Source organism: Pan troglodytes, chromosome 23 (genome assembly GCF_028858775.2).
Source record: "Pan troglodytes isolate AG18354 chromosome 23, NHGRI_mPanTro3-v2.0_pri, whole genome shotgun sequence".
Classification (NCBI taxonomy): Eukaryota; Metazoa; Chordata; class Mammalia; order Primates; family Hominidae; genus Pan; species Pan troglodytes.
The window spans coordinates 43,944,718-43,963,199 of NC_086016.1; the positions used below are offsets into that span (position 1 = coordinate 43,944,718).

At 52.8% G+C, this 18,482-nt stretch overlaps 2 protein-coding genes across 4 annotated transcripts in view; both read left to right on the top strand.

Annotated features, from left to right (window-relative positions):
• Window positions 1-317: 317 nt before the first annotated feature.
• On the top strand, window positions 318-7,116 carry SMIM45 (small integral membrane protein 45). 2 transcript variants are annotated; one of them, XM_054675572.2, is made up of 3 exons: window positions 351-622; window positions 4,232-4,346; window positions 5,861-7,116. In XM_054675572.2, the coding sequence occupies exon 3, from the start codon at window positions 5,875-5,877 to the stop codon at window positions 6,079-6,081; it is 207 nt and encodes a 68-aa protein (XP_054531547.1). In that variant the 5' UTR covers window positions 351-622; window positions 4,232-4,346; window positions 5,861-5,874; the 3' UTR covers window positions 6,082-7,116. The 2 variants fall into 2 exon arrangements, with proteins under 2 accessions (XP_054531546.1, XP_054531547.1); XM_054675571.2 differs by lacking the exon at window positions 4,232-4,346 and having other exon boundaries at window positions 318-622.
• Window positions 7,117-17,610: 10,494 nt separating this feature from the next.
• The window catches only part of SEPTIN3 (septin 3), a 28,761-nt gene continuing 27,889 nt past the window's right edge, over window positions 17,611-18,482 (top strand). For both annotated transcript variants that reach the window (XM_024352831.3, XM_054675573.2), the window contains exon 1: window positions 17,611-17,845. The gene's annotated coding sequence lies outside the window, so the exon portion shown is untranslated. The remainder of the gene's footprint in view (window positions 17,846-18,482) is intronic.

The following is an 18,482-nucleotide window of genomic DNA, read 5'->3' on the forward strand; positions in this document are numbered from 1 at the left end:
TCTACTGGTCACTGATTCTCTGTCCCCACCCGCTTGCCAGTTACCCCAGTATCTCCCTGCTCCCCAAATGGCAGACCATCAGACCCTTAGAGTTATCAGCCACGGTCCTCTCCTCTCTAGGCCCACCAGGCTTGGGGTCCTGCAGCCTGCTGGGTGATTCGCCCTCCCCGCACTCCCCCAATCCTGCCGCTCTGTCATCTGCTGTACCACGTGCACAGTACCAGGGATCCAGAAGAGAAGGCTGGTTGCCAGGGCAACGGAAGATAAAGCCCTTGCTCTGCCAGGCTGCTGATTGGCTGAGACAGGTCCCACCTCCTGCCATCCTGAGAGTGGGGGCTAGGGGGAAGGGTCTCTGATGGGCAGGGAGAGATACCAGGGTGCTGAGTCAGTCCAGGACTGCCCCCTCCTGGCCCACTCAGAGCCCCCGGGTGTGAGAAGCTCGTCTCCCGTGGGTTGCATTGGCCCTGCCCTATCTCTGCCTCCAGCACCCAGGGCGGCCGCAGATGGCAGTGTCTCTGGGGACAGCAGCTGCGAATGAGTCCACGGGCCGACGCTGAGCTGCTCAGGCTGAGGCGGTGTGCTCAGCACAGAGCCCCCGGAACTGGCATCTGCAGGGCGTGAGGTGGGTCTTTGGGCACACGGAGGGCACCGAGTGGTGCCAATGGCTTGGGAGGTAGGGAGAGGGGCTCTGCAAACTCACACTGTCTCAGGCAGCACATTGGCTTAAATGAGGCTGGAAAATTCCATATAGATCATCTGGTAACCCCATCCCCACCCTGTCACTGTGCACAGGGGACCCTGAGGCCCAGAGAGGGTGAAGAAGGGGCCAAGATAACACAGGAGGCCAGTGAGTGTGTTGCTTTTCCACCTAGGTCAGTTCCCTGAGAAATCAGGAAGAGACCACGGGGTCCTCAGTCAGCCTCAGAATGCCTGGGATTTTGTGCACAGGGCTGGAGAGGTTGGGGGACCTTGATCTCTATTCCACATCCCCCAGCATTGCAGCTGAAATGGCTTCTGTTCTGCCCCAGCCCTCCATTCGCATGTTTAAGCTGGAAGGAAACTGGGGGCCTGGCTGGGCCTGGATAGGGGGCATGAGTCACCTTGGACACAGTTAAGTCACACAGGGAGCAGCCTCCCTGCCTGAGGTGCTCCTTCCCTACGTTCACCAACCCTGGCAGCACCAGACAATCCTGCACTCTCTCCAGCTCCCCAGAAAGGCAGCTGGTTAAAAGGTGCTGGGTCCTACACGCTCCCCTGCCCTGGCTGCACTAGTCACTTTGGATAATCAGTGCACTCTTCATTTTATTCCTTCACAAATAGGGCACTTTAAGACAATGTCGGTGCCTCAGAACAGCCAGTGAGGACCTTTGGGGTAGGAGAGGGGCTCCGGATGGATGCAGGACCAGGAAACAGCATCTTTCCCTCCCCTGGGGCCACAGCTCCCCTAACAGGCCCACCTGGGAGTAGAGAGACAAGAGGAGCTGGAGTCTGGAGACGGAGGTCAAAAGAGTGAGGGCTTCTCTCTGACCTACCTGGAGTTCTTTCCATCCATCCCCCTGCTTCCCTCCCCAGAAGCAAGGTGGGCATCTGCTCATTTCATCCTGCTCAGGTGCCTTTCCCTCCCCTGGAGGACGCAAGCCTCAGGGCATCGCTGGGGTTTGGCGTCTAGCTCTGCCACTTTCCAGTTGGGTAAGCCAAGGCAAGTTAGTGAGCCTGTCTGGACCTCAGTTTCTTCATCTGTAAAATGTGGATAGTGACACTTGCCCCATAGGCCTGTTGTGAGGTTTGTGGAGGAAGTCAAAACAGTGCTCTACCTGCCGGGCAGGCAGAGGTGGGCTCCTCAAGTCACACCTTTCTTATAACTAGGGAAGGTTGGGGGTGGGTTCAATAGGCCCTGCATCATCCTATCCCTGGAGGAGATGATCTGTGATCTGTGATCTGTTTTTTTTTTTTTTTTTTTGAGATGGAGTCTCGCTCTGTTGCCCAGGCTGGAGTGCAGTGGCGCCGTCTCGGCTCACTGCAAGCTCTGCCTCCGGGGTTCACGCCATTCTCCTGCCTCAGCCTCCCAAGTAGCTGGGACTACAGGCACCTGCCACCACGCCTGGCTAATTTTTTGTATTTTTAGTAGAGACGGAGTTTCACCGTGTTAGCCAGGATGGTCTTGATCTCCTGATCAAGTCTCAAAAAAAAAAAAAAAAAAAATAGAGAATGGTAACAAGTACCCAGGTGATAGAGCTTTTGTGTCTGCTGAATGAGTTAATTTATGTAAAATATTCAGAACCAGTGCCTGGCACATAACAAGTGCTACACAGTAAGTTTGTTCTTATTCTCTGAGCCTCAGTTTCCTTATCTGTAAAATGGGGATAGGAATAGCACCCACGTCCTAAGGGTACTTTGAATTTTTTTTTTTTTTTTTGAGATGGAGTCTCGCTCTGTCACCCAGGCTGGAGTGCAGTGGCACCATCTCGGCTCACTGCAACCTCCGCCTCCCAGGCTCAAGCGATTTTCCTGCCTCAGCCTGTTGAGTAGCTGGGATTACAGGTGCCTGCCACCACCCCTGGCTAATTTTTGTACTTTTAGAAGAGACGGGGTTTCTCCATGTTGGCCAGGCTGGTCTTGAAGTCCTGGCCTCAAGTGATCCACTGCCTTGGCCTCCCAAAATGCTGGAATTACAGGCGTGACCCACCACAGCCAGACAGTGATCTGGCTTTTGAAGTATGAGTAGGAATTTGCCAAGTGAACAAGAATGCATATGCAAAATGAAAGCATATGCAAAGATGAGGACTGCATAATGTGCAGGCGCATGTAGGTGACGGACAGGCAGTTCCATGTGACCGCACATAGTGTGCCATGTGAGGAGGGGGAGGTTGGCAGGGAGCAGATGGGCACCTTTGGGCCATTCTAAAGAGTCTGGGTGGGCCGAGCACGGTGGCTCATGCCTGTAATCCCAGCACTTTGGGAGTCCGAGGTTAGGATCACTTGAGGTCAGGAGTTTGAGACCAGCCTGGCCAACATGGCAAAACCCCGTCTCTACTAAAAAATACAAAAACTACCTGAGCATGGTGGCAGATGCCTGTAATCCCAGCTACTCACAAGGGAGGCTGAGGCAGGAGAATCGCTTGAAGGTGGAGCTTGCGGTGAGCCGAGATCATGCCATTGCACTCCAGCCTGGGCAACAGAATGAGACTCTGTCTCAAAAACAAAAACAATAAAAAAGAGTCTGGGTGTATATAAGGTTTGTGACGTACCTTACACCTGCTGCCTTCCACTTTCCTGCCTTCTCTGCCTCTCGTTCAGTGGAAATAACAATAGCTGATATTGACCAAGTGCTGATTCTGTGCCAGGCAGAATGGTGCAAAATGCTTTTTAATTTTAATTTTTTTTTTTTTTGAGACAGAGTTTCACTCTTGTTGCCCAGGCTGGAGTGCAGTGGCACAGTCGTGGCTCACTGGAACTCCACCTCCTGGGTTCAAGCAATTCTCTTGCCTCAGCCTGCCGAGTAGTTGGGATCACAAGCATGTGCCACCACACCTGGCTAATTTTGTACTTTTAGTAGAGACAGGGTTTCACCATGTTGGTCAGGCTGGTCTTGAACTCCTGACCTCAGGTGACCCATCCTCCTTGGCCTCCCAAAGTGCTGGGATTATAGGCATGAGCCATTGGCCCGGTCGCAAAATGCTCTTTAGGCATTGTCTTGTTAAAAATGCAAAGTACCCAGGCTGCGTGCGGTGGCTCACGCCTGTAATCCCAGCACTTTGGGAGGCCGAGGCGGGCGGATGACGAGGTCAGGAGATCAAGACCATCCTGGCTAACACGGTGAAACCCCGTCTCTACTAAAAATACAAAAAATTAGCTAGGCGCAGTGGCGGTCACCTGCAGTCCCAGCTACTCAGGAGGCTGAGGCAGGAGAATGGTGTGAACCTGGGAGGCGGAGCTTGCAGTGAGCCGAGATGGCACCACTGCATTCCAGCCTGGGTGACAGAGCAAGACTCCGTCTCAAAAAAAAAAAAAAAAATTCAAAGTACCCTTAGGACGTGGGTGCTATTCCTATCCCCATTTTACAGATAAGGAAACTGAGGCTCAGAGAATAAGAACAAACTTACTATGTAGCACTTGTTATGTGCCAGGCACGGGTTCTGAATATTTTACATAAATTAACTCATTCAGCAGACACAAAATCTCTATCACCTGGGTACTTGTTACCATTCCCTTTTTTTTTTTTTTTTTTGAGACTGGATCTTGCTCCAGGCTGGAGTGCAGTGGCGCGATCACAGCTCACTGCAGCCTCCATCTCCCAGACTTAGGTGATCCTTCCACCTCAGCCTCCCGGGTAACTGGGATTACAGGTATGTGCCACTATGCCCAGCTAATTTTTTGAGTTTTTAGTAGAGACGGGGTTTTGCCATGTTGCCCAGGCTGGTCTCGAAGTCCTGGCCTCAAGCAATCCACTCGCTTTGGCCTCCCAAAATGCTGGGATTACAGGCATGAGCCACCACGTCCAGCCCCATTCCCATTTTATAGATGTAGAAACCAAAGGTCTGAATATCTTGCCCAAGTGTTTTGGTGCTAGGGGCCATGTCCTTACAACTATGAAACTGGACTTGTGTAGACTCCATTGGATATCAACCAGGTCTCCTTCTATGGGTGTTTGTTCACTACACTTTCACCAGGCCACACTTGGCTAGGGCGTGCAGGTGGCTGGGAGACCTACTGATCTCAGGGGCAGGTGCTGGCAACTGGCAGCCATGGCAGCTGCAGTCAGGGCTGGGCCCCGGGGCTCAGGGGCACAAGGAGACCAGAGGAGGCATCGCCCAACCTGTCCTTTACCGAGTGCCCTGCACAGGCCCCATCCAGGGATCAGTCACCCCACTGAATCCTCACTAGGACCAGTGTAGAGGTGTTGCCCCTTTCCCCTTCCATAGGGGAGGAAGCTGAGGCCCTGCGAGGTTAGGCAACTTGCCCAAGGGCACACATCCTGGCAAGAGACTGAACCAGAACTGCTCATGGCTAAGTCGCTCTGTTGCCCAGGCTGGAGCACAGTGGCGCGATCTCGGCTCACTGCAACCTCCACCTCCCAGGTTCAAACGATTCTCCTGTCTCAAGTAGCTAGGATTACAGGTGCGTGCCATCACGCCAGGCTAATTTTTGTATTTTTAGTAGAGATGGGGTTTCACCATATTGGCCAGGCTGGTCTTGAACTCCTGACCTCAGGTGATCTGCCCACCTCGGCCTCCCAAAGTGCTGGGATTACAGGCGTGAGCCACTGTGCCCAGCCTAAGACTCCTTAAAGGGTGAATAGGAGCTGGGTGCCCCCATGGCGTGGGGATAGCTCTGTGTTTGCCCACGAGGCCTGGGTGGCTGAGTCACCACGTGGTCTTTTTTTTTTTTTTTTTTTTCCTCAGACGGAGTATCGCTCTGTCACCCAGGCTGGAGTGCAGTGGCACGATCTTGGCCCACTGCAAGCTCTGCTTCCCAGGTTCACGCCATTCTCCTGCGTCAGCCTCCGGAGTAGCTGGGACTACAGGCATGCGCCACCACGCCCGGCTAATTTTTTTTTTTTTTTTGTATTTTTAATGGAGACGGGGTTTCACCATGTTAGCCAGGATGGTCTTGATCTCCTGACCTCGTGATCCACCCACTTCGGCCTCCAAAGTGCTGGGATTACAGGCGTGAGCCACCGCGCCCGGCCTACCACGTGGTCTTGATCAGCCGCTTCCCCGCCCTTGCTCTCCTGGACCTCAGTCTCCCCATTTGTAAAGTGATGCTTGGGCCTCGGGCTCTGTGAAGCCTGAAGGTCTCCCTCTGGGTGGGCGGGACAGGGAGCACCTCTGCTGGCCCTCACCACCCTGTGTCTCCGCAGCCAAGGCCGCCGCGATGCCGCACTTCCTGGACTGGTTCGTGCCGGTCTACTTGGTCATCTCGGTCCTCATTCTGGTGGGCTTCGGCGCCTGCATCTACTACTTCGAGCCGGGCCTGCAGGAGGCGCACAAGTGGCGCATGCAGCGCCCCCTGGTGGACCGCGACCTCCGCAAGACGCTAATGGTGCGCGACAACCTGGCCTTCGGCGGCCCGGAGGTCTGAGCCGACTTGCAAAGGGGATAGGCGGGCGGCACCGGGCGCCCTCCCCCAGCCCGCCCCGCCCGCCCAGCCCGGAGACCCCCAAGGCAGAGGGAGGCCGGCCTGTTGGCCCTCCACGCTATCCCTCTGCAGCCTGGGCCCTCCCGACAGAGGCCCCAGGTGCGCTGGCAGTGGAGGTGGGGCACTTAGGTGCCTGGCTGGCCCAGGGCTTGCTCTCCGTGTCAAGCCGACTCACCCAGAGCCCACCCTCCCAAGCTCAGGGGCATCCTCCGCTGGGCCCCAGTGCCTTTGCGCTGCGCAGCACTCTGCCCTCCACTGGACTCAGGCATGTCTATGGCTGCCTGTCCTGAGGCTCCCGAGCCCTCATTTCTTCGTGAAGTCCCCAGCTCCCCTGCCTCCACTCAATGGCACCAGCCCTGCAGCTTTAGGCAGGTCGAAGCCAACCCAAGGAAAGAACCTAAGAACCTCGTTTGGAGGGATGTCAGCTTGGGCCAGCCCAGCCGCACCCCGCGGAGCTCAGGCTTGGAACTGGTGAGGGTGTGTGGTGGGGGTATGCAGAGGGATAAGACCGTGGTAGAGGAGAGGGTTGGGGAGGAGAGAGAGAGAGAGAGAGAGTCTGGGGGGAGCGGGCAAGCATGGGGAGATGAGATGTGTATATGTGAGAGAGAGTGTGGGGGCCCCAGGCAGGGCAGGAGGTGGTGGAAACGGGGTGAACTCCGTGGGCTGTGTGAGGACTGTCCATAGTGGGTCCCAACCCCCTCCCTCTGCTGGAGTTTCCTAGCCCTTCCCCCTCCCCAAGACTGAGGCAGCAGGCAGCAGCCCCTGCCCTCCCTCCCTGTCCTGTGCCACACTTCTGGGGCCAAACCCAGACCCCTTGAGCCAGGCCCTGCCAGACTCCAAGCCCACCCTAGAACCCTCCTCCTGTGTGGAGACTCTGTTGCCCCACTTTGGACATAGATTGGCAACCTGCCTCACCCCGCCCCCCTTTGCTGGGGCTTCCATCTTAATTTATTCTCAATAATAAAGACTTCATGATGATCTCTGCAGGACCCTGTCTTTTCCTGAAATGAGGATCATGTCTGTCAACTCACTGGGTCCTCATGAAAAATATGACAGCTCCATAGTCCCCATTTTAGGGATGGGAACACTAAATCTCAGGGAAGGTAGGCCAGGGCTTCCCAAGAGCTGCAGTACTGACATTTTGGACTCGATCACTCTTGGTTGTAGGGGGTTGTCCTGCCCGTTGTAGGATGTTTAGCAACCCTGGTTTCTCCCCAGTAGATGCCAGTTGCAATTGCCCCCTCTCCTGTTAGGACAATCAAAAATGTTAACTGGGCTGGGCTCAGTGGCTCATGCCTGTAATCCCAGCACTTTGGGAGGCTGAGGTGGGCGGATCACCTGAGGTCAGGAGTTTGAGACCAGCCTGGCCAACATGGTGAAACCTTGTCTCTACTAAAAATACAAAAATTAGCCAGGTGTGGTGGCACATGCCTGTAACCCCAGCTACTGCGGAGGCCGAAGTGGGAGAATTGCTTGAATCTGGGAGGTGGAGGTTGCAGTGAGCCAAGATCCTGCCATTGTACTCCAGCCTGGGCAAAAAGAGTGAAACTCTGTCTCAAACAAAACAAAACAAAACAAAACACCCCAAAAATGTCAACTGGAACTCCTGGGGTAGATTACCAGTTAGAATACAAATTCAGGCACAACCAAGATGCAAAACAACAGAGCCTTACACTGTCAACAAAAAGAGTCCAACTCTTTTCGGCTGGAGCACAGTGGCACGATCTCAGCCCACTGCAACCTCTGCCTCCCAGTTTCAAGCGATTCTCCTGCCTCAGCTTCCCGAGTAGCTGGGATTACAGGCGGCCGTCACCACGCCCAGCTAATTTTTGTATTTTTAGTACAGACAGGGTTTCAATATATTGGCCAGGCTGGTCTCAAACTCCTGACCTCAAGTGATCCACCCACTTCAGCCTCCCAAAGTGCTGGGATTATAGATAAGAACCACTGCGCCCAGCCAAACTGCCTTAGTTTCTCAGAGAGTTAGGGGTGTGAGGCTGGGATTAGAAGCTCAGTGCAGCCCCTGTTCATCCAGAAAACTCTTTCCCAGCCATGGTCAGAGGCAGGACTGAAAAGGGCCCAGGCCAATCCAGTTAGGAGTGATCATTGCAAGGGACAGAAACTTGACTGTCCTAGCTTGGCCAAGACGGCTAGATACCATGAGGACACTGCGGTATTCTGTCCCTTTAGGACAGGAAAGTAGTGGGCTTAGGACAACTAGAGCCAGGCATGCAGACCCCCTTAGGATTCTTTTTCTTGTTAGTCACCACTCTCACACCCTCAGCATGGAAAACACAGCAGCCAGCTGCTGGCAATTTCTGTATCTCACAGCTCCAGCCCCTGGAGCTACCAGTCCCTTGCTCTGCCCCCAGTGCAAATATCTCTGGGGTGGGATTCGTTGCCTCATTTTAGGTCAAGTGTCCATGTTAAGCCAGTCACCCAAGGCTGGGGCAGTGTCCTGTGGGTGGTTCAGCGTGGGTCATCTCAGAACAAGGCAGATCCCTTGGGATGTAGGGAGAGGAAAAGGCAGGTTTCAGGAAAAATGATGTAAACTCCCCCATCCCCACCTCAACCACAACAGACTCTTTTGGAGGTAGATTAGGCTTGACTGGCTGAGCGAGGGAGGGCCTCCAGGCATGATCTGGCCTGCAGCCAAGTTTGATTTGTCCCACATAGTGTTTTGAAAAAATGCAAATTAGTTGCCAACATTCACCAGTCAGGAGATTTCACACTAGAATCTTTTTCTGACTCCTCCTTAAAAATAAAAATTCTAGCCATATAGAGTCTGAAGTGTAAATGTGTTCATGGTCACGAGCTTCACAGCCTGGGCAGGAAGGGTGCTGACTGTGACCCTGCCGGAGGCCTCAAGGTGGCCAGTCCTCCTCTCGGGAGGGCCGCCTCCATTCAACGGCTGTAGCAAGATTTCTCACCCTAGGCTGCCATCAAAGGAAGGCTGAGAGATTCATCCAAGCCCTCTGCTCTTCAACCTGGATCCTTTCCCAGACTTCTCCCCTGGGCTCATTGCATAAATGTTTATTTACACCTGTTCTTCCCCTAAAAGATTCAAGAAGGTTTCAGTTGAAGGAGCCACATAACATGGGTGTAAGGAGGAAATATTTTAATTCTGACTGCTACTGTAATGCTGTTATTATTACTTGTCTCTAAGCCTCCTGGCAGCCAGAGGGAAAGGAGAAACACAAAGAGGGCTTTATTTATTTATTTTATTTATTTATTTATTTTTGAGACAGAGTTTTTGCTCTTGTTGCCCAGGCTGGAATGCAATGGTGCTCACTGCAACCTCCGCCTCCCGGGTTCAAGCAATTCTCCTGCCTCAGCCTCCCAAGTAGCTGGGATTACAGGCATGCACCACCACGCCCAGCTAATTTTGTATTTTTAGTAGAGACGGGGTTTCTCTATGTTGGTCGGGCTGGTCTCGAACGCCTGACCTCAGGCAATCCACCAGCCTCAGCCTCCCAAAGTGCTGGGATTACAGGCGTGAGCCACTGCGCCCGGCTTTTTTTTTTTTTCCTTTTTTAGAAATGGGGTCTTGCTATGTTGCCCAGGCTAGTCTTGAACTCCTGGGCTCAAGCAATCCTCCCACCTCCCAAAGTGTTGGGATTACAGGCGTGAGCCACCACACCTGGCCCATCTTTTTATTGTTATGTGATAGAAGGGAGAGATTCACTCTTCATGAAAGACAATTTTTTTCTGTTTTTTTTTTTTTTTTTTTTTTTTTTTGAGACAGAGTTTCGCTCTTGTTGCCCAGGCTTGGCTCACTGCAACCTCCACCTCCCAGATTCAAGTGATTCTCCTGCCAGTAGCTGGGATTACAGGCATGCGCCACCATGCTCAGCTAATTTTGTATTTTTAGTAGAGATGGTGTTTCACCATGTTAGTCAGGCTGGTCTTGAATTCGTGACCTCAAGTGGTCCGTCCGCCTTGGCCTCCCAAACTGCTGGGATTCCAGGAGTGAGCCATGGCACCTGACCTTTTTCTGGTTCTAAATATGAAAAAGAAATGCCTCAGATGGTATAGTAAAAGCAACACAGTGGAGGGGAGGGAAGGTTTGACCCAGATGGCAGAGCCTACAGAAACAGGCCATTGCCCGTGGAGGCAGGATGTTTTTTCCATCTGCGAGGGGATGCCAGAGGACTGGACTAGGAGCGATTCGAGGTCAAGACCTGATAATAGTAAATCCTATAAAACCATTGATTTAAATTGCACATCCTTGGGCAAGTTTCCTGAGCTCTCAGAAACACAACCAAACATTTTTGTGTCAGGCACTGAGAATCACAGATGATTAAAGCTCAAAAAAATGTCCCCTGCCAGTGTCTGGCATTGTGCTCAGCTCCTGTCAGGTTCTCCGTATAGCCCTGTTCATTTCTTCTTTTTTTTTTTCTTTTCCTTTTTTTTTTTTTTTTTTTTTGAGACAGAGTCTCGCTCTGTCGCCAGGCTGGAGTGCAGTGGTGCGATCTTGGCTCACTGCAACCTCCGCCTCCCAGGTTGGAGCAATTTTCCTGCCTCAGCCTCTCGAGTAGCTGGGACTACGCACCACCACACCCAGCTAATTTTTGCATTTTTAGTAGAGAGAGGGTTTCACCATGTTGGCCAGGATGGTCTCGATCTCTTGACCTCGTGATCTGCCCACCTCAGCTTCCTAAAGTGCTGGGATTACAGGCATGAGCCACTGTGCCCATCCAAGCCCTGTTCATTTTCATATCACTCCTGCCCTACCTCCCTCACCGGGTGATGGCAAATGTCAGAGATAGTGGGGAAGAAAGCACTGTATAAACGCCATGTATCACATAGCTATCCTCTTTTTTTTTTTGAGATGGAGTCTTGCTCTGTCGCCAGGCTGGAGTGCAGTGGCACAGTCTTGGCTCACTGCAACCTCTGCCTCCTGGGTTCAAGCGATTCTCCTGCCTCAGCCTCCCAAATAGCTGGGATTATGGGCACGCGCCACCATGCCCAGCTAATTTTGTATTTTTAGTGGAGATGGGGGTTTCACCATGTTGGCCAGGCTGGTCTTGAACCCCTGACCTCGTGATCTGCCCGCCTCGGCCTCCCAAAGTGCTGAGATTACAGGCATGAGCCACTGCGCCCGGCCCATAGCTATCCTCTTGAACTCTACAGACGCATGTCACATACCTAGGCCTGGCACCAAGAATGTAATGGAAAAGAGGATGTCCCTGCATCAGAAGAGCTCACAAACTGGAGGTTACAGAGGTATAAACAGACAAACTATTATTATTATTAGTAGTATTTTTTGAGAGGGAGTGTTACTCTGTTGCCCAGGCTGGAGTGCAGTGGTGTGATCTCAGCTCACTGCAACCTCTGCCTCCCAGGTTCAAGCGATCCTCCTGCCTCAGCCTCCCAAGTGTCTGGGACTACAGGTGCGCGTCACCATGCCAGGGTAATTTTTGTATTTTTAGTAGAGACTGGGTTTTGTCATGTTGGTCAGGCTGGTCTCGAACTCCTGACCTCAAGTGATCCGCCCACCTTGGCCTCCCAAAGTGGTGGGATTACATTGTGCCTGGCCAACAGACAAATTATAAAACTGTACCTGCAGCAAGAGAAGTATGTGTGCAGAACTGAAAACGGAACCGAAGAAGTGCCTAGTTTTTGGGGAAGGGGGTTGTCAAGGAAGGCTTCCCGGAGGATATGACTATTAATCTGGGTTCTGGAGGTGGAATAAGAGTTTTCCCTGCAAAGGGAAAGAAGGCTGCAAGTGTTAAGCCATGGACTCTGGAGAGAACCTAGTCCTTTTTGAGGACTGTGAGTGGTGTGGCCAAAACACAGAATGCAAGTGAGCCAGTGGCAGGAGGGCAGGCGGATTAAGCAACCAGAAAGTGGCTTTTCAAGGAAGGCTTAGACCCAGACTGAGAACCCGATGACCTTCCTATTACCACCTACTCGAGGAAGCCTTCCCTGGCTCCCCCAGCAGCTTTCCCCATTACAATGCTCATCTTGTGTTGCGATTTTGTTCACGTCAGTGGGGAGCAGTGACCACATCTTCTCATCTTGGCTTGCAGCCTTACTGGCCCTGGTCAGGCCTCCTTAAAAGCTTGCTTGTTGCAAGAATGGGGCTAGTTTCTTTGGAAGTCCTGCCAGGAGTTGCCTGTTTGCTTAGAGACCAAGATTTCAGAAAGGCTTGGAGGTTTCCTGGGCGTCAAGCTGTGCGCAGGTTTTTAAAATGCTTTGAGAGGTTTTGCAGAGTCCTGGGAGCTTTCCCATCATCTGAGAGCTGTCAGGATGGGGAAGGGCAGGTGTGTCACGGTTCAGCCCAGAACAGGAGGACAGGAGGCGGGAATGTACAGGGTCCCTGAGTAAGAATGGCTGCAATGTTCGGATTCCAGCCCTGGAGGGTGGCACAGGCTCCTCATTGTTCCGCCCCCTCAGTTCTTCACACTGGCTGAGCAGGAAGGGCTTGGGAAGGCTGAGAGACCAGCTTTGGGAGAAGGGCAAAGGCTGCAGGCTCCCTCAAAAGACTATCACAGTCTCAGTCAACCACCCTTACAGAGAACCCCCGGCAGGCAGAGCTTTCTTCTCCCTCCCTCATAAGGTATGATGGGCTCAGTATTTGGAGCCTGGAGACCTAGGTGTCCAGCTACTGATTCACTGTGTGAACCTTGGCAGGTCCATTTCCCTCTATTTCTGCAGCTGTAAACAGCTGGAACTGATGAGAAAGTCAGAGGAAATCATGGAAGATACATAAAAAAGGAAATCAGAGTGCCAAGGCAACAATTTGAATGGCTAACATGGACTGAGCTCATGGACTAGCAATTGCCCATTGCATTTTTTTGTTTGTTTGTTTTGAGGCAGAGTTTTGCTCTTTCGCCCAGACTGGAGTGAAGTGGTGTGATCTCAGCTCATTGCAACCTCTACTCCTTCGGTTCAAGTGATTCTCCTGCCTCAGCCTCCCAAGTAGCTGCGATCATAGGCGCCCGCCACCAGGCCCAGCTAATTTTTGTATTTTTAGTTGAGATGGGGTTTTGCCATGTTGGCTAGGCTGATCTTGAACTCCTGACCTCAGGTGATCTGCCTGCCTCAGCCTCCCAAAGTCCTGGGATTACGGGTGTGAGCTACCGCGCCTGGCCCCCGTTGCTTTTTTTTTTTTTTTTTTTTTTTTTGTGAGACAGAGTTTCGCTCTTGTTGCCCAGCTGGAGTGCAATGGTGTGATCTCGGCTCACTGCAACCTTTGCCTCCCGGGTTCGAACGATTCTCCTGCCTCAGCCTCCCAAAGTAGCTGGGATTACAGGCACGCGTCACCACGCCCAGCTAAATTTTTTGTATTTTTAGTAGAGACAGGGTTTCACCATGTTGGCCAGGCTTGTCTTGAACTCCTGACCTCGTGATCCGTCCGCCTAGGCCTCCCAAAGTGCTGGGATTATAGGCTTGAGCCACCGCGCCCGGCCCCCCATTGCATTCTTATGGCAACCATGCAAGTGGGTCCTCACTGCTGTTCACCAAAGGTTTCTGACTCTCCAGCTATCAGCACACGGTAGGATTAAACTTCCCTGCCTCCTTGTGATGGGTGGGGCCATAAGACTAGTTCTGGCCAATTAGTTGTAATTAGAAGTGAGTACAGGCCTAATGGCTAATGGACTAATGGCTAGTCCACAATTTGTCACTCCCTCCTTCCCTCTGCCACATGACTAGCACTGCACTAGAAGGCAGCCTGGGTCCCAGAGGGAAGAGGGCACAGAGCAGAGCCTTAGTGGACCCAAATTACTGTGGACATGAGACATGGATGAGAAATCAATGTATCATTGCGGCCAGGTGTGGTGGCTCAGGCCTATAATCCCAGTACTTTGGGAGGCTGAAATAGGAGGATCGCTTGAGGCCAGGGGTTTTAGACCAGCCTGGGCAACATGGCAAAACCCTGTCTCTACAAAAATTAGAAAAATTAGGCTGGACGCAGCTCATGCCTGTAATCCCAGCACTTTGGGAGGCTGAGAAGAGTGGATCACTTGAGGTCAGAAGTTTGAGACCAGCCTAATCAACATGGTGAAACGCTGCCTCTACTAAAAATACAAAATTAGTTGCGTGTGGTGGCACACACCTGTAATCCCAGCTACTTAGGAGGCTAAGGCAGGAGAATTGCTTGAAACTGGGAGGCAGAGTTTGCAGTGAGCTGAGATCATGCCATTGCACTCCAGCCTGGGCAATAAGAGCAAAACTCCATCTCAAAAAAAAAAAAAAAAGAAGAAGAAGAAAAATTAGCTGGGCATGGTGGCACATGCCTGTAGTCCCAGCTACTCAGGAGGCTGAGGTGGGAGGATCACCTGAGCCTGGGTAGGTCGAGGCTACAGTGAGCTGTGATAGTGCCACTGCGCTCCAGCTTGGGCAACAGAGTGAGACCCTGTCTTAAAAAAAAAAAAAAAATCAGTATGTTGTTATCAGCCACTGGGATTTGGGAATGGTTGTTACTGCAGCATAATTTAACTCATTCTGACTGATATAATCTCCATTTTACAGATGAGACGGGGGGATTGACTTGTTTGAAAATCACATAGTTGTAACAAACCCAGGCTTGAAGGACTCCAGAGCCTATGACACTTGTCTGGGAGGCCACCACAATGGTTTTGTGGTTGAGTGGAGGCCTCTGTCCTCTGAGGCCACTTCCAGGCCTATGGATCTTTCCTTTGATGGGAAAGCACCATATGTGTAGATAGGAGAGGGCCATTGTCACTTTGGGCCCCTAGAGGGCAGCTGAAACTTGGCCTGTAATTACTGGGCAGGCAGTGTCCTCTAAGCCTCTAAGCAGGGCAGATGGGCAGGAGAATGCGGAGATGAACATGACTCAGGCCTTGCTCTCAAGGCCCTAACAGCCTGGCAGGGAGCAAGATGGAGGAATTGTAGATCTTGAAGTAGAAGAGACCGACCACATGAGGGCATCTGATCCCTATTTTAAAAGGCAACTGAGTCCCAGAAGCACAAGTTAATCTGATAGACGTTGCCTGGTGAATCGTTGGCCAAAGTGGGGAGAGAACCCAGGGCCCCTGATTTCAGCCCAAGGCTGCTTATCTCACAGAGATCATGTAATCCAATGGGGCTGGGCCCAGGAAAGTCTCCCTTGCTCCAATCCGTCCAGGCAGAGCTGTGCCCTCTCCTTCCCAGCACCCTCTGTTCTTCCTTAAGTCAGGCCAGTTCTCAGGGCCTCAAAGCATGGAAGCGCCAGATAGCTGCCCTCCCCCATCCACTGGGATCCCAGCACGTTGCCCTGGTAACCAGAGCCCAGCCAAGTTTGAGAACCTAAAGCTGTAAGGGGAGAGAAAGGATAAGAAGAGGGATAGGGGCTGGGCACGGTGGCTCATGCCTGTAATCCCAGCACTTTGGGAGGCCGAGGCAGGCGGATCACAAGGACAGGAGATCAAGACCATCCTGGCTAACACTGCGAAACCCCATCTCTACTAAAAATGCAAAAAATTTAGGTGGACGTGGTGGCGGGCGCTTGTAGTCCCAGCTACTCGGGAGGCTGAGGCAGGAGAATGGTGTGATGGTGTGAACCCGAGAGGCGGAGCTTGCAGTGAGTCGAGATGGCGTCACTGCACTCCAGCCTGGGTGACAGAGTGAGACTCCATCTCAAAAAAAAAAAAAAAAAAAAAAAGAAGAGGGATGGGTGCTAGGCCCACACAATCACCATTCAATCATTCATTCATTCATTATTTCTTTCTAAAGAAATTTACCGGTTGGGCACAGTGGCTCATGCATGTAATCTCAGCACTTTGGGAGGCTGAGGCAGATGCATTACTTGAGGTCAGAAGTTTGAGACCAGCCTGGCCAACATGGTGAAACCCCCGTCTCTACTAAAAATACAAAAATTAGCCAGGCGTGGTGGCACACACCTGTAATCCCAGCTACTTGGGAGGCTGAGGCAGGAGAATCCTGAGGCTTGAACCCGGGAGGCGGAGTTGCAGTGAGCTGAGATCCCGCCACTGCAGTCCAGCCTGGGTGACAGAGTGAGACTCTCAAGAAAAAGAAACTTACTGAAGCCAATTTTTGCCAGACCCTGGGGCCCAGAGAAGAAGATCCAGGACCTTCATAACTGAGCTTTCCACCCAGGCATGGTGGCTCATGACTGTAATCCCAGCACTTTGGGAGGTGGAGGTAGGAGTATTGCTTGAGCTCAGAAGTTTGAGACCAGCCTGAGCAACATAGGGAGATCCCCATCTCTACAAAAAATAAAAACTTAGCTGGGCATGGTGGTGCATGCCTGTGGTCCCAGCTACTCTGGAGGCAGAAGTGGGAGGATCACTTGTGCCCAAGAGGCTGCAGTGAGCCATGATGGCGCCACTGTCTTCCAGCCTGGGCGACAGAGTGAAACCCTGTTCGAAAAAACTAATAACAACAACAGCAACAACAAATGAAACAGAGCTGAGCTAATATGGTAGCCACAAATTAAAATAAACTAAAAAATCCAGTTCCTTGGTCGCTGTAGCCACATTTTAAGTGATCGGTAGCCATCTGTGGCTAGTGGCTACTGTACTGGACAGCACAGACATAGAACATTTCCATGATCACTGAAAGTTGTATTGCCCAGCACAGCTCCAGAAGCTCACTCGCTAAAGAGAGAGACACACAGGAGAGCAGACCAGACAACACAGTGTTGTGTGGGCTGCAATGTCCTCCTCGGTAAAAAGCAGGTGATGAGGCGGAGATTAAAGGAGATGCCAGGAGAATGCTTAGCGTAGTTCCTGACTCAGGGTGAGTGCTCGGAGGACATCTGCCATCACTGTACAGGATAGTACTATAGGATCTGTTTACATACCTATCTTCCTAGCAGACTGTGAGCTCCGCCCAGCCCTGGCATGGTGCCGGGCACAGAGCAAGTGCTCAGGAAATAGTAGCTGTTATCAGCACCATTGTTATTATCACCACTGCTATGACAGAGGCAGCCAAGGGCTGTGGGAACACAGAAGAGGGCTCCCATCCCAGCCCCAGGGCCAGGGGCTGCTGGGAGTCTGCATTGCCAGAGCCAGGCTGGGTGGCTTTGTGGTCCCCTCAGGGGCAGGCCTAGGGCGGGGTCCTCTTCACACCCTTAGGGTCTGGGTACAGGGTCCAGCTGGAGCAAGCTGGGGCTCAGGGAATAGTTGTGGAAGGAGCTCTAGCCTCCAGGAACTCCAGCTCCCTTGAGGAAAGACCAGGTGAGTGGGCAAGATGGTCTGAGGGTTGCAGAGCTGAACAGGGCATGAAGGGCACAGAGGCAGAGCCAGAGGGAGACTCGCGCTGGGACTACCAGAGTGCAGCCATATTTGGAGTACCCCTGTTTTTACTGCAGACTCCCCAGGCATCAGAGTCTGTGGGAGACAGAGCAGATTTGGGGAGGGCAGGCTGCAGGGAACCTCCCTGCAGGTGGCCGTGAGTGCCAGCCTGGCCGTTACCAGCCTCCCATGGCTCTTCAGGATTCCAGAGGCTCAGAGCAGCCATTCACAGCCGCCCACTCCTAGGAAGCCAGCCCCTCCCTGCACCAGAGCCCAGCCCAGCACGGTCTCCGGGGATGTAGCTGGTGGGACAGTGAGCAGAGGGCTGGGCCCTGTGCCTGGGGACTGTGGCCTGGAGGCTGAGCAGGAGCTGAGGAGGGGACCAGAGGGATGAGGCCCCTAAGCTGGCCACCATGGCCAGACTCTGGGTGCAGGGGAGGTGAGGGGCCTGTGTGTGCCTTATCTTCCCAGACACACTGGATCCTTCTTGTCCTCTGATCAAGGTAGGTGTGTAGGGGGGTGGAAGGGTGTGGGGGTTTGTGGGGGTGGGAGGGTGGTGGGGGTGGGGTGGGGAAGGACCAAGCAATCCATGGAAGATGGGAGTGCAGTGAGGGGATGGGGAGTCGGGTGATGCCCTCGGACACCCTGTCCTCTGGCCTGCTCTGTGTGTGGGTGTGCACACTGAGGGGAGCTGTTTGTGGCTAAGTGCAGGGTAAATGTGTGTGCCCAGGTGTATGTGGTTGTGCAGGAGGGGGCAGAAGTTCAGGGCTGCAGCGATAGGCCAGGTGGGAAAGGGTTGGAGGCCAGGACAGTCTTGGATACAAATATATGGCTGGAGAGGGATGAGGGGCTGGGGGCACCATTGTGAGGGGTGATGCCTTCCCTGTCCGGTGTCCTGCCTTCCCCGTCCCTGCTGCAGACCTCAAGGACCTGGCTACATGATCACTCCCCTCCCCATGAGCCCTCTGGAACTGACTCCTCCCACCAGCCCTGGCCTTGTCCCCCAGCTGCAGGTCCCAGCCTGCTGTGTTAAAAGCAACCAAACCAACTTTTTTCCAGAGGGTGAGTTACTTGGAGTCCAGAGTAGCAGGGAGTGGCCCATCTACTAAGACCACAGCCAGAGTCCTGAGCTTCATCCTC

Coding starts and splice junctions, on each gene's coding strand:
- SMIM45 (XM_054675571.2), top strand. CDS start 5,875: ATGCCGCACTTCCTGGACTGGTTCGTGCCGGTCTACTTGGTCATCTCG.